The sequence below is a fragment of the Anolis sagrei genome, chromosome 3 (assembly GCF_037176765.1).
Source record: "Anolis sagrei isolate rAnoSag1 chromosome 3, rAnoSag1.mat, whole genome shotgun sequence".
Lineage (NCBI taxonomy): Eukaryota > Metazoa > Chordata > Lepidosauria > Squamata > Dactyloidae > Anolis > Anolis sagrei.
The window spans coordinates 206,612,901-206,627,532 of NC_090023.1; the positions used below are offsets into that span (position 1 = coordinate 206,612,901).

The 14,632-nt window shown below is 40.0% G+C and overlaps 1 protein-coding gene across 2 annotated transcripts in view; it reads left to right on the plus strand.

Annotated features, from left to right (window-relative positions):
* AFAP1L2 (actin filament associated protein 1 like 2) overlaps positions 1-13,250 on the plus strand; it is a 112,795-nt gene extending 99,545 nt beyond the window's left edge. For both annotated transcript variants that reach the window (XM_060768461.2, XM_060768462.2), the window contains 9 exons: positions 180-391; positions 2,902-3,047; positions 4,315-4,426; positions 4,735-4,971; positions 5,834-6,002; positions 6,200-6,364; positions 7,277-7,470; positions 8,809-8,931; positions 9,902-13,250. In XM_060768461.2, coding sequence (XP_060624444.2) covers positions 180-391; positions 2,902-3,047; positions 4,315-4,426; positions 4,735-4,971; positions 5,834-6,002; positions 6,200-6,364; positions 7,277-7,470; positions 8,809-8,931; positions 9,902-9,928 — 1,385 coding nt within the window. In that variant the 3' untranslated portion in view covers positions 9,929-13,250. The remainder of the gene's footprint in view (positions 1-179; positions 392-2,901; positions 3,048-4,314; positions 4,427-4,734; positions 4,972-5,833; positions 6,003-6,199; positions 6,365-7,276; positions 7,471-8,808; positions 8,932-9,901) is intronic.
* The last annotated feature ends 1,382 nt before the right edge of the window (positions 13,251-14,632 follow it).

Sequence of the window (14,632 nt, forward strand, 5' to 3'; positions counted from 1 at the left end):
GTTTCATAGTATAGTGGGGAGCAAAACCTGGGTCTCAAAATTCACAGTCAAGCACATGTAACACTTGTATCCCATTGGTACTCAAAGCTAGTCTAGATTGGCTGCTATAAAAAACCCATTATATTAGTTCTAAATTCCACTGGGGAAATGTTACTAAGGAGACAGTTCTTTCTCTGCAGCATATCTGAATGTATTGGTGAACAGCCAATGGAAATCTCGGTGGTGTTATGTGAAAGATGGACAGCTCCATTTCTACCAAGATAAGAACAAATCCAAAACTGCACAACAGCCTTTGAACTTGATAGGCTGTGAAATTTTCCCAGACCCAAGTCCTGACCATCTCTATTCATTCCGGATTCTGCATAATGGGGAGGAACGGGCCATGTTAGAGGTATGCCTTGTCATTCTTCTTTTGACATTTGGTTGGGAACAATGCAGTCACTTGCTGTGCCATGATGACCAGAGCTCTTTTAGACTGTCATCTATAATCATACTACACAGTGATAGAGCTTTCCACTTTTCAGTTTTCTCCAGGCCTTAAGAGGAGCCTACTACCATCAAAATGTAGAACCAGTAAAGAGAAATGAGCAAGAGTGAATTGACTTTTGTTTTTAACTGATCTACTGAGGGAAGTATAAGTAGATATATTGTCAAAGGCTTTCATGGCCAGAATCACTGGGTCGTTGTACGTTTTTCGGGTTGTATGGCCATGTTCTAGAACAGGGGTCCTCAAACTTTTTAAACAGAGGGCTAGGTCACAGTCCCTCAAACTGTTGGAGGGCCAGATTATAATTTGAAAAAAATGAATGAATTCCTCTGTACACCGCACATATTTTATTTGTAGTGCAAAAAACACTTAAAACAATACAATAATTAAAATGAAGAACAATTTTAACAAATATAAAATTATTAGTATTTCAATGGGCAGTGTGGGCCTGCTTTTGGCTGATGAGATAGGATTGTTGCTGCTGTTGTGTGCTTTCAAGTCATTTCAGACTTAGGTTGACCCTGAGCAAGGGCCGTATCTGGGCCCCGGGCCTTAGTTTGAGGACCTCTGTTCTAGAACATGGCCATACAACCTGAAAAACCTACAACGACCCACTATAAGTAGATAAACTGGTCATTCATTTTTTAACAAAATAATTTTAATTATTTTGGGAGGGGGGTTTACACTATATCATGCAATGGAATGAACAGTACTGACAAATGATCTAATAATAGGAAAAGGAAAGTTCTTTAAAAAAAACAAAAACCCTCGGTGTAATTTCCATGGAATTACATTCAGTTTGGAGCAGCCGAAACATTAAGGTGAAGAAAGGACAAGTTACTCATGCCTGCTGCTTTCACTTACCTTGAAATCAGAGTTGTTTTCCTTCTCTGTTTACCTCCAGTCTTAGATTCACTGATGTCAGTGCCATAAGAGTGGGAGGAGGGAACTGTGACAAATTTCCTGCATTTTGTTGTGGGAGGACTGTTTGCAGACAACAACAGACTTGGAAGTCAGACATTCCAAATGTTGTTTTGCTGAGCAGATGGATTGCTGAGGTTGATAGAAATAAGGGCCACTGCAAAAATTGTTTACAATTGGCTTTATTCACACAGTTAAGGTACACTTTATAATGAAGGTTTTAGTTTAAGAGAGCTAGAAAGCATCATGTCCTTTCACATGAGCCATTTAGAGTACTAACTGGGTTCTTTCTTTCACTTTTTCTGCTATCAATGTTTTAATCCTATTTGATGCCTATCCAGTGAAGCAGCTTTAGGAAGTCAGGTTGGTGCCCTCTCCTGGCTAAAACAGAAATAAAGCGGCAGTATTCATTTAAAGTTCATTGAATTTCAGTTTTGAATATATCTCAGCAAAAAAGAAAAAAATTAAAGGAATTTCTGAAAAAAATAAATCCAGTATTTGTGCGGTATTTGTGTATTTTGTATATTCCACTGCACTACTACATGCTTTTGTAAACCATCCTGAGTCCGTTTTGGGAGATGGTGGTAGGATATAAATAATGTTGTTGTTGTTGTTGTTGTTGTTGTTGTTGTTATATTTTACTGACACAAAAACACAGTATGACACAGCAAATGAGATATATATGCTGGATTTCGTATCACAAAATCACAAGTTGAACAGTTCCCAAGCGTTTAAGATGATGATGATGATGATGATGATTAGTATTATTATTATTATTATTATTATTATTATTATTATTATTATTATTATTAGAAACATAACAAGATTAGTACACAGAAAACAGGGTCACTATGCTGGCTGTTGTATTGGATCACACATTGGACGCTTCCCAAATGTCTAGGACTGTGTGATGCATTGGTGAATAGTGTGTGCAGATCCCAGTAAGGTGGCCTTTTGCAGCTGACAGATGGTAATTTTGTCACTGCCGATTGTGTTTAAGTGCAGACCAAGGTCTTTAGGCACTGCACTCAGTGTGCCGATCACCACTGGGACCGTCTTTACTGGCTTGTGCCAGAGTCTTTGCAGTTCTATCTTTAAATCCTTGTATCGTGCCAGCTTTTCCAGCTGTTTCTCTTCAGTCCTGCTGTTGCCTGGGATTGCAACATCAACAATCCATACATTGCATTTTAACACAATCGTGAGGTCAGGAGTATTGTGCTCCAAAACTCTGAATTATTATTAGCACACAACAAAATGTTTTTTCTAAATTCCAGAACATCAGCTTACCACTGCTCACTTATGGATGCCTTCCGTGTGTCATAAATTCTTTTTTAAAGTAAATTTCTGAGCTGAAAGAGCAGCTGTAGTTGAGATGGAAATTGAAAGTCTCCTCCCTCTTGTTCTTTTCCATAATTATTTATTTGAATCCTAATAGAGTGGATGACTTTATGCTAAGTTTGGCATATAATTGTTTTTCTTTGGCTATTTTACAGGCCAAGACTTGTGAAGAAATGGGCCACTGGCTTGGTCTCCTTTTATCAGAATCTGGCTCAAAAACAGACCCTGAAGAACTTACCTATGATTATGTTGATGCCGACAGGGTTTCCTGCATTGTCAGTGCAGCAAAGAATTCATTACTGTAAGTTACAGTGGAAGGTGATTTGACATCCAGACTTATTTTCTTTTGGGCTGATTTTGTTAGTGCCTGTCACTGCAAAAGGAATTGCTTTGTGGGTGAAAGGGTAGAAGCATAATTTGACAGGGATATAATTGCTAGCAAAAACAAACAGCAAGAAAAGAGTTTGTTCTGAAATATAAAATACCCACTATGGAAGGTGTGTTCATTTGAAATAGCCACTTTGTGAGAATTGCATTTTGTACATGGTGGAAGGAAGACAGGGGTTGGAAGCAACAACTGGAATATTAGGAGTGTGGTCTGAACCCATACAGCATGGGTGTCCAAACTTTTTAAGCCGAGGGCCAATTCACAGTCCCTCGCCCTGTTGGGGGGCCAGACTATAGTTTGAAAAAAACATGAACACATTATGCCCACTGCATATCTCTTACTTGTAGTGCAAAAAAAATCCATGAAAGTACAATACCATATATAAAACGCAAAACAATTTTAATGTAAATGTAAAAGTCTTTCAGTGGGAAGTGTGGGGCTGCTTTTGGCTGATGAGAGAGTCAAGTTAAATAGGATTGTTGTTGTATCCTTCCAGTAGTTTCAGACAGTGGCATATCCTGCCATGGAGTCTGATGGCGTCTCCTTCTTCAGCAGAGGCAGCATGGCTATCTGTTGGGAGGGCTTTGATTGTGGCAGAGGGGCTTATAGTTGTCACCTGGTTCTCCCCTTTTCTTCTCAAGGGAGGATCTGCAGCAAAGGGTAGCCTTTTTGGCGGGGCGGTGACAAGGGATGCAGGTAGGGCAGAGAAGGAAGGGAAGGAAGCCGAAGAGGCAGCAGCGAGCGCCTGGAGAAAGCAGGGCAATTTAGATACCTTCCTTTGCAAAGAAATAAAGAAAAACTTGTAGAGGGGGAGGGGGGAGAGAAGGGGCCAATGGGACAGGATGCCCAAGACCAGAGCTGCCTGAGAAGGTGATGCTTAATTGGAGTGAAGGGATGCACAAAGCCTCCATCTCTCTTTCTCTCCTGCCGTGGAGCCTGCCTTTTCTGAGTACCTGATCCTCAAGAAGGAAGGAAGGAATTAAGAGAGGAAGGAAGTCATGAAAGGGAGGGAGGGAGAAAGTCAAGGGAGGGAGGGAGAAAGGAAAGAAGTGAGAGAGGGAGGTCTGGAGAGAGAGGGCCAGTGGAAATTTGAACAGGGACTGCAATTGGCCCCCGAACTGGACTTTGGATATGTCTACCATACAGTCTTTGATGGCATTTCTCCTTTCACCTTTTCCAGCTTAATGCAGAGGAAGTATTCTGAGCCCAACACATACATTGACAACTTACCAAAGGAAAAGGAGGAACAAGAAGAACTCTATGATGATGTTGATGTTCCAGAGTCAACAATGGTGAGGTCTTGCAGTGGACACCATTTTGTTGTTTTTTTTCTTGCTGGAAAGCAAAAGTGATCCTAATCATAAAATGACCAAAACCACACAGTGTTTTGTTTCATGTCCATACCCTTACTTATTTATGAGTAATAATTAAACAATATTTGAATTGGAATGCTGATTATATTGTTTTTCGCAGAATTAATATAACAAGTATTAATATTATGCAATAATATTATGGACTATTGAATTTCTGGCCTTTTTCTTGCTGTATTTGTATCGACCTGGAATTATTCTAATATAATCCATTTAATATTTCTCATCAGGAAATGCCTCTGAATGAAATCAAATCTGAGGGGGAACAGGATAGAGTCTACCTTGACCTCACACCAGTTCAGTCTTTCGTGTACTCTGCTGGGAGGAAACATGGTCAGTTGACTCCTTCAGTCTCACCTTCTCTTCAGAGATCTGTCAACAAGAATTCAACTGATTCTGACAAAGATTTATCCACGCTCTATAAAGAAGGAGAGTTGAATAGACGACCAGTGGAAGCTACAGACCAGGTACTGCACAGAAAGAAAGCTGAAATACTGAAGAAGTATATTTCTGTGTCGGATACATACATAGCCTGCAGAAAATCCAAGGTTTATATCCTGGCAGTTTTAATGAACTGCTTTCATAACTGCTGGAAGTATAGTTAGCTGTAGGAAGGCTGACTCTAGGAGGAATGTTAGAATAGCCATGGTTCTATTACTAGGCATAGCATTTAGTTTTAAAAGAACTAACAGATGAGAAAAACACTCTGTCCAACATACTGACAAAAAAACACTACTAATCAGAGCAAACAGTGTTAGACCAACTAGTTTAAGGTGACCATCTGTGACCCTCCAAGTGTTTTAAAATTTAAACTCCCATCAGCCCTAGCCAGAATAATAAGCGGTGAGGAACTATAGGTGCCCCATAGGACAAAAACATCTGGAGGACCATTTTTATCCATACTGGATTAGAAGCACAGGTTGTCTGGCTTCATAATAAAGCGGTTTGCTGGGGAAATCAGTCAGGAGTTGCATTCCACAATTAACTAAAGTGCTGCTCCCCATTTCTACCTCATTGCCAAATTCATTGTGTGGAGGCCAGATACTCCGCCATTTCTCAGCGCCCGCCCTGCCCGGCCACCGCTTGTTTTAAAGAACAATTGTGCTTCCTAGAGGCAAATAAATAAGAATAAATGTGATTCTCTTAAAATGAATTTGCATAATCGCCATCCTCCTTATTCACCAGGGGAAAATGCTGTGATTTTACTTTTCTGGCAGGAAGTAAACCAAAGGGTGACCATGTTCTGCTTGTTGCACACTCTTAAATGACAGTCATTTTCACTGTGTTGTTTAATCTCTACTACATTCTTTTGTCCTGTTATCCCAACAGAAGCCTTCAGATGTAGATGAGCTCCTACCACTGAGGACAACCACAGTCAAAATCCAGGCACAACAACAGCAAATTGCCTTTCTACAGAATGCCTTTGAGATGAAGAATGCCACCACAATTGTGTCTGTGCCCAAAGAGAAAGGAGACCGGCCCAAGGTAGTAAATCCAGGTGAGTTGACTGACTGTAACAATATTTTTCACGCCAAGAGCTTGAGGATCAAGACTTACAAGTAATGTCTTCTGTTTGACCATCTGTAAAAAAAATAACCATTTTGCCAATTAATGATGTGACTAGATTACTATCGTTCTGCTGTTTTGCTAAATCAGGTGACATAGCTCAGTATAATTTTGTGTCTTTGTCTGTAGCTCCTGTTGAAACCAAACTAGGTAAGAACAGGACAGAGGCTGAAGTGAAGAGATACTCAGAAGAGCGAGATCGCCTAGAGAAGGAAAAAGAAGAAATCCGCTCTCAGCTGGCACAACTTCGGAAAGACAAGAGGGAGTTGAAAGAATTGTTAACAAACTGCACAGGTAAATATCTCAGGATGTCTTTCATTTCTGCTTGTTGGCCCATAGTGCCAATAAGAGCTTATATTCTTACATATGATGTTCCCCCAGTAGATCTGGTGAGATGAAGACTAATATGCCAGAAATTTATCTTGTAAGCTGCCAGTCATGATCCTCACCAAATTCCTTTAAACTTTGAAGACAGAAGAAGAGAAATTTGTTCATGTCATCAAGAGTTTTATTGATTGCGCTTTTTTCGTGTCAGGAGTGACTTGAGAAACCACAAGTTGCTTCTGGTGTGAGAGAATTGGCCATCTGCAAGAACATTGCCCAGGGGATGCCCAGATGTTTTACCATCCTGTGGGAGGCTTTTCTCATGTCCCCACATGAGAAATCTGACAGACAGGAGCTCACCCCGCTCCCTGGATTTGAACTGCTGACCTTTTGGTCAGCAATCCTGCTGGCACAAGGATTTAACCCATTGTGCCACCGGGAACTCCTTCATTGACTGCTAATGTTAATAGTATAATTGCACCTTTTATACCCAGCTTTATCTGTTCCTATCTCCAGCTATGTGCATTATTCATAGATACCTGAATGCATACATTTATCCTCCATACATTGAACAAAGTGGACTGTGATCCTTGAGAGCGCACACTGTAATAGAAGTTAGTCTAAGGCAGTGGCACCCAAGGTTTAGTTCTCCAAGTATTTCGAACTTCAAAATCCAAATACTTCAGTCTATAATTCCGGGAGTAGAAACCCAACCCATCTAAAAGACCAGCATTTGGAAACCACTGTTCTAAGAGATATCATGTAATTATTTTTTTCTTTTCCATATATCCTACCCCTACCTTAAGAGTGGGGAACGAGGCTAGACATATGCACATGCCTGTCACTTACTATTTATTCACATCCACGTGTTTCCCTTAATAGACAAGAGTGTTTTGTCTACAATGGAGCAAAACCTGAAGGAAATAGAGGAGGAGTGCAAACGGAAAGAAGACCAGCGTGTGGACTTAGAGCTGAACCTTGTAGAAGTAAAAGAAAATCTCAGGAAAGCCGAGTCGGGTCCAGTTACTCTTGGCACAGCTGTGGATACCACACATCTTGAGAATTCAAGTCCCAAAGTATGTGGTCAGATCTTTTGATTGGTTGTAATGGTGGAACCTTTTTCAGTGGAGGGAACCAGCTTCTCTTGATCACTTATGACAACACAGGAGACTAGGGATTCAATAAACGTGTATTTTAAGAAAGAAAGAAAAATCAGCAGAGTGCATCTTGTGAAGAGGGGGATGAATTATCTCAACATTTATCACAAATCAAATAAATCTTTGGCCCTTTCACCCAATACCATTTTCCCAATCAAAACCTGAGTGGGATGCTTTCACACTGCATGTCTTATGGCACTTTTGTGAGGCACTAGAGCTCTCTGATTGATTATTCTAAAGACTATCCAACAATGATAAAAACCAACATTCTATAGGATAGAACTATAATAATTTAAGTGAAATCACAGTGCCGTAATGATGTAAGACTCACAGAGTGGTGTAGTGGTTAGAAGGCTAGTCTATGAACATGAGAACATGAGAGAGCTGCCTTCTAGTCTCCAGTGGGCCTTGAAACTCACTAGGTGATTTTGAGCAGAGCCATAACCACTCTGAAGGATATGAAGAAAATAAGTATAACTGACAAATAAATAAAATTGGGTTGTTGCAGGTTTTTTGGGCTGTATGGCCATGTTCTAGAAGCATTCTCTCCTGACGTTTCATCTGCATCTATGGCAGGCGAGGATGCTTCTAGAACATGGCCATACAGCCTGAAAAACCTACAACAACCCAGTGATTCTGGCCATTAAAGCCTTCGACAATACATAAATAAAATTACACATCAACTTGCTTTGCAGCTGTTAATAGCAGTATTGGAATCCAGGTTTCTCTCCTGCTGGGCTAAAAGCACGGTATGAGCATATAACTCTCCTTCTTCTTTGCTTTCCCCAAAGCTGATTTTTATTTTTGTAGCTGATTCATCTGGCCAGTTTACTGTTTTCCAGCCATTGCTGTCTGCTTTTAAAAAGACCTCAAGAAATCCAATTACTGTTCTCCTGTGTCTTGAATCACTGAGCCTGCAGTAAAAATGTCGTTTGCACATTTGTGAAATTGCTTCTCCTTCCTCAGTGTAGGTGCTGCCACTTCAAAGTATTAATCAAAACTCCTCTTAAAACCACTATTTGACCTAGTTCTATTTAGATTAGCTTTTAATCCTTCCATATTGATGCAGAATAAAACTTGAGGGAACTTCTGCTTCAAGCTATAACTCCCACAACCAGGGACAACCCAAAAGAAATTAACCCTTTCAAGCTCTGCTTTAAGCATTTAAAACCAGAGGCCTCTTTGAGTTCAAATGCTTGTCAACGTATTTTATTATTATTTATATGATCACAAATATTCTTTTTTCTATAAAAACAGATGAAAGTTGCCAATCCTATGAATAGTACAGAAAGCTCACCTGTCAATTCAGCAATGGCACTAAAGAACCGGCCACTGTCTATCATGGTCACAGGGAAAGGAACCGTTTTACAGAAGGCTAAGGTAAGTATGGGAACTGGTCCACGCTCTTGTTACAGCGTGGGGTTGCCTTTGAAGACTGTTCGGAAGCTTCAAATGATCCAATAGGCAGCAACCATGTTTCTCACTGGAGCGGCATACATGAAGTACACAACCCCTCTGTTATGCCAGCTCTACTGGCTGCCAATCTGCTACTGAGCACAATTCAAAGTGCTGGCTTTAGCCTACAAAGCCCTAAACAGTTCTGGTCCAGCTTACCTGTCCAAACGTATCTCCCTTTATGAACCATTATAGAGGTTAAGATCTGCTGGGGAGGCCCTGCTCTCGGTCCCAACTGCTTCGTAAGTGTGGTTGGTGGGGACGAGAGATAGGGCCTTCTCAGTAGTGGCTCCTCAACCTGTAACTCTCTCCCCAGTAAGATTAGATTACTGCCCTCCCTCCTGGCCTTTAGAAAGAGAATAAAGACATGGTTGTGGAACCAAGCTTTTCATTAGCAGAGTAACACAGTACAAGAAGTAAGTATGGAATATGTGTAATTGACATCTGGAATGGCCTGGTCTATGAGTTTGGATCATGTGATTTTAATGTTTTTATTAGGTGTTTTTAATTTTTATACTTTATGTTTAAATGTCTTATTATCTTATGGTGAATTTGTCCTATTGTATTTTCTGCTTAGTCATATGCTGTTCAATTTATGATTTGGTTTATGTATGTAAGGCATTGAATTGTACTACTACTACTATTATTATTATTATTATTATTATTATTATTATTATTATTTGTAAATGGATTTGAGTCCCCACAGGAGTGAGAAAAGCAGTATATAAATACTGTAAACAAACAAACAAACTGTATCCATAATGGGTATGTTATCTTCACATTGAGCCTGAGGAAAGTTAGCATAGAGAGTATTTTTAATGCGTAAGTCATGATTAGGAACCCCAATACAAACAATTCAATTTAAATTTTCTTTTCTTTTCTTTTCTTTTTGCAGGAATGGGAGAAGAAGGGTGCTAGTTAGGGTCTCACAGCATCAAGAATGGACTTATAACTAGAGTTGGCCATTCATGGACTACAGGATTCTATTGACAGTAGATAAACGGTCCAAAAAAGGCAAAGCATTGCAAGAAGTATACTGTGTTGCTCCATCTAGAAGAAACCATGGACTTCGGCCAGATGCTTTCTAGCTGTGTTGTAGAAGAAGACCCGGCTTGCCAAAACAGGGCCTTTTTTTAGAACAAGGATGTTGCTCCTTTTTAGCAAAGTTGCACTGTGTAGCAGCAAAGAGAGTTAACACAAGTGGAAACATTGCTTCTAATCCCACTGTTGTCATAAATATGTTGCTGTACATAATGAATGCTTTTGTGTATTTCAACTTTTTGGTGTTTATAGCATTGTGAAATCCAGGATTTGTTGTTTAATGTTACATAGAGGTGGTTGTCTGAAAGATAGGGTCAAGACAAGGTAAATTGAAGACACCTTGTTAGACTTTTAATTTGCATAAGAGTTTTAATAACCAGTGGAGAAAACTTGGGAGAAGCTCAAGGGCATCAAGCAACCCAAAAAGTGGCTGCTTTCTAGTTGTATGTAAAATAAAAACCATCTTGTGAGAAATAATTCCTAACCAAAATAGAGTATGATCAGAATTTAATATTGGTACAAAGTACGCTTCTCTATGTAAGAAATAATAAACCAGTTGTGGGCATTGGAACTGACTGGGATGCATTCCGAACACTGAGGTCATGGACATTTACCATCCCACAATCATAAAGAATCCTTCTATATCCAAGGAAACAGCTCACAATATATTGAATATTGATGTGAACCCCAAAGCCATGCATGGATGGAGGTTCAGTTTGTGGAACTGAACCAGAAGGTTGTTTAAAATGCCAATAAGTTAATTCCTAAATTGCTGTGACTGATATTTGTTCACATAGTTCACGGTGATTTGAGGCATAGAGAAGGGGTAGCATTTTATTTAGTGTCTTTCATGATATGATTCCTAATGATACCAATGCACTTTACTGATTTTGCAGTGCTTCACAATAACAGCCATATAATGGTTTCCTTTTTTCAGCCAATAATACATCCTTTAGTATCCTGTACAGCAACCAGCATAAGGAGTATGCTGTATATGTATGGAATTAAATTCAGAAGCAAAAAAAACATAGCAGGAATGGTATCACCAAAATATTATTTTAAAAATACAGAATCCTTTCAATGTTTTTAAACATTGTTTTGCCTACAAACAAGAGTATAATTAAAGACAGGATTTGAATGAATTCTATTCAGAAAAATTACAGAAATTAGGCATGGCTTTACACCAGAATTGTTGAGAGGTTGGATTTAACATTTGATTTTGTCTGTATATGAATAATTTCTCAAGGCAAGGTATTTCATTTTAACATTGTGCTCCATCATGTAAATTCAGATCAACCCATCAGACTTACCAAGGATCTTGCCAATCATTTTCCCATGCAACAAATTAGTACTCATATTGGTTCATTGTTGCAGGAAGTCTAATATCTGTGCGCCAGCTAATAAGTACACTGTGACGAAATAGCTTCTCAGCAATTAAAGCCACGGGGAATATGCTGTTTTATCCAGAATATATACAGTAGGCTCTCTACATTCACTGGGGTTAGGGGCACACACACACACCCCAAAAAGTAGAGAAAAGACAAATAAGAAAATAACTATTTCGGAGGACTGAGACCACACCTCTGTAGGAATCTCTAGGTGTGCCAGTGCCACTAGTGTTAGTCATCTTCCATTACAGGATAAGCTACCAATGGCTAGAGAAGTGTTCTCTAGGAATCTCCAGGTCCTCTACTGCATTTCTATGTTCAATTTCCACTTTTTAATGTCAGGAGCAACTTGAGAAACTGCAAGTCACTTCTGGTGTGAGAGAATTGGCCGTCTGCAAGGACATTGCCCAGGGGTTGCCCAGATTCTTTGCCATCTTTGTGAGAGGCTTCTCTCATGACCCCACATTGGGAGTTGGAGCTGACAGAGGGAGCTCAACCGCTGACCTGTCATCGGTAATACTGCCAGCACAAGGGTTTAACCCATGACATAGAGATTCCTAGGAAGAACGTATTAATCAAATTAATGGATAGACAAATCCACGAGAAAGCATACCCACTAATGTGGAGTACTAACTGTATAAACTGAACATAGCCATTTGTGTAATGTGACTGTATGCTATGGGCTCATTCCTGTTATTTAAGTGATGGTTCTATCAGACTCCTTCCCCGCATGCCAGAGTTTTGGATCATCAAATAATGCTACATCTTCTTCATTCACATTTGTGCTGTCCCATGTGTGAATGACCATTTTAACAACCTTCTACTAATATGCTTGCTCACATGTGCATTCTAGGAGATTTGGTGAGCTATTGTTCAAAATAGTTCACCTCCAAAATAACTGATCCAGATTGAGGAAACATTGGCTTTGAGCCCTAGAAATGCTCAACTTTGGCTGAATTATGTCAGGTTAGAGCCTTCTGGAAAGCTTAGGGGTCAAATGCAGACCCAAATTCCAGGTTTATGTACCTTCTGCTCTTTTATAGGTGAAACCACGTATCCTGAGATTTCTTCTTAGTGAGTGAGAATAGGCTGCCAGTTTGCAGGCAAAGGGTTATCTAAGTTAATTGCAAATTATGCATATATCAATTCAACAAGTGTTCTGTATTCAAAGAAGTGGAAAGAACACATACACAAATAGTTCACAGACCACCAACCCATTTGAAGTGGAGTGCCTTGTACCACATTTGTAGAGCAGCAGGTAGTTCACCTCAGTCTTAAAAGATTTCACAGTGCAATATCCACACTTGTTCTTAAAGTATTGCTTCAAACAGGCAAACTCCTTGACCATTGTATATGCGCTCAATATCATTCTAACATATTTTGTGATGTCTGTATTCTGTTGTGTCATTTACTGGTGCTACACAGGGATTAAGATTGAAATGTTTAAGCAGGGAGGAGATAGAAGAGTCAAGAAAGCTTTGGTACTTTTGATGCCCTGACAACTGGAAAGCATCAAGGGGGAAAGTACTGGAGGTGTAGCAACTGACTCTTTTGCTCCACCTTATGTAATACAGTTCTGTGTCATCCCCAAAGTACTATAGCCAATGGTGACAAGACACAAAGATTCAATACAAAAGCAGGTAATCCAAAAGGTTCATTCATGGAACTGTGCAAAAATACTATTACAGCTTAGCTGGCTAAAATACAATTTTCCCTTTGTTGTATATGTGTCTTCCCAATCCGTTGCTATTTTAGAGGTGTTTTGTAAAAAAATTAAAATACAAAAATAAATAATGATGTTGGTTCTATCTTAAATCTGTGTGTTTTTCTGACAGTTAACTAGTTGAGAACAAGGAAGCAACCACACAGTGTTTACCAATTGCAATGTTAGTCTGTAATATCAGTATGCAAAGCGATTTTGTAGTACCTTAGAGATTAACTGAGAGAAGGAAAAATGGTGGCATGAGCTTTTGTAAACTAGGTGTACTTTTTCTGAAAAAGTAGACTTAAGTCTTCAAAATCTTATGCTACCGACTTTGTTCTCTCAATTAGTCTCTAAGGAACTGCAAGATCCCTTTGCACAGTATTTACCAAGTGACATTGAATTCCCAAACCCAGATACAGACAAGCTTTTCAGTTTTAAAACCTGGAGGACTGTTATGTGTATGCGTATCTTCATGTTGCTCATCAACATGATGATCCCATAATTTCATAAGGGCCAACAAGGAAAACCCAATTCCTTCCTTTGAAATATGTCCTTGTATTCATTGGCAGCCTTCCATCCAAGTACCAACAAAGAACTGACCCTGCTTAGCTTTTAGCTTCCAAGATTAGAGGGATTTGGTGCCTGTAAGGTATGCTATTGGACTGTTAGCATTATCTAATACTCTGCAAAGAAACTTTTTTTCTCTCCTGTGGCAAGACCTCCTAGATAGCGCTTAGTGGCGCCTGTTCCGTAGCCAACTGTTTGCACTTTACCAACTGTTGCACTTTACCCCTCCCAACTCCTCCTGCCGCACTTCAGCAGTATAGAGGGCCAAATATTTTTTCTGTTGAGGCTGTTGCACTTTAATATCTTGTTGCACTTTAAAAACCTTGCACCTTAAGAATTACTCGGTAGCCGCGGAATTTACTTTGCACTTTAAGACTCTAGTATTCAAGGACCATCCTATTTCGCGGCTAACGCTTGCCTCCGGTATCCTCATCTACCGAAGTGTTCATTTCCATCCATGTGGTCCTCCACCCTCCTATGCTTACTGTCTCTGTTACTATTATCTGGTGGAAGGGGCAGGGGAGGTAGTGGGCTGGAGCCGGTGGGAAACAATGAGGGGAGGAGGGGGGATGAAGAAGGCCAGCAAAATTGGCCAACATCCCAAACAGCTGGTGAAAATGTGATTAAGACCCTAGCCAGGAATAGCGGCATGGAGGAGGGGAGGTGTTCCACTAGCCGAGGGGCCCCCATAGAGGTCGTGGTGGGAAGGAGGAGATGCGGGAAAAGGAGACCTCAAATTCGGCCAAATTCGGACCATTTATCTATAATCAAAATTCCAAATCGGTCTCCTAAGGTAAATTGGTGTAACCAGGTGAGCGGACCCTCCGGTCTGAAGGTGGTGCTGTTGAACGCCAGATCTGTCAACGGAAAAACGACCTGGATCCAGGACTTAATCCTGGACGAACGGGCAGATCTGGCGTGCATC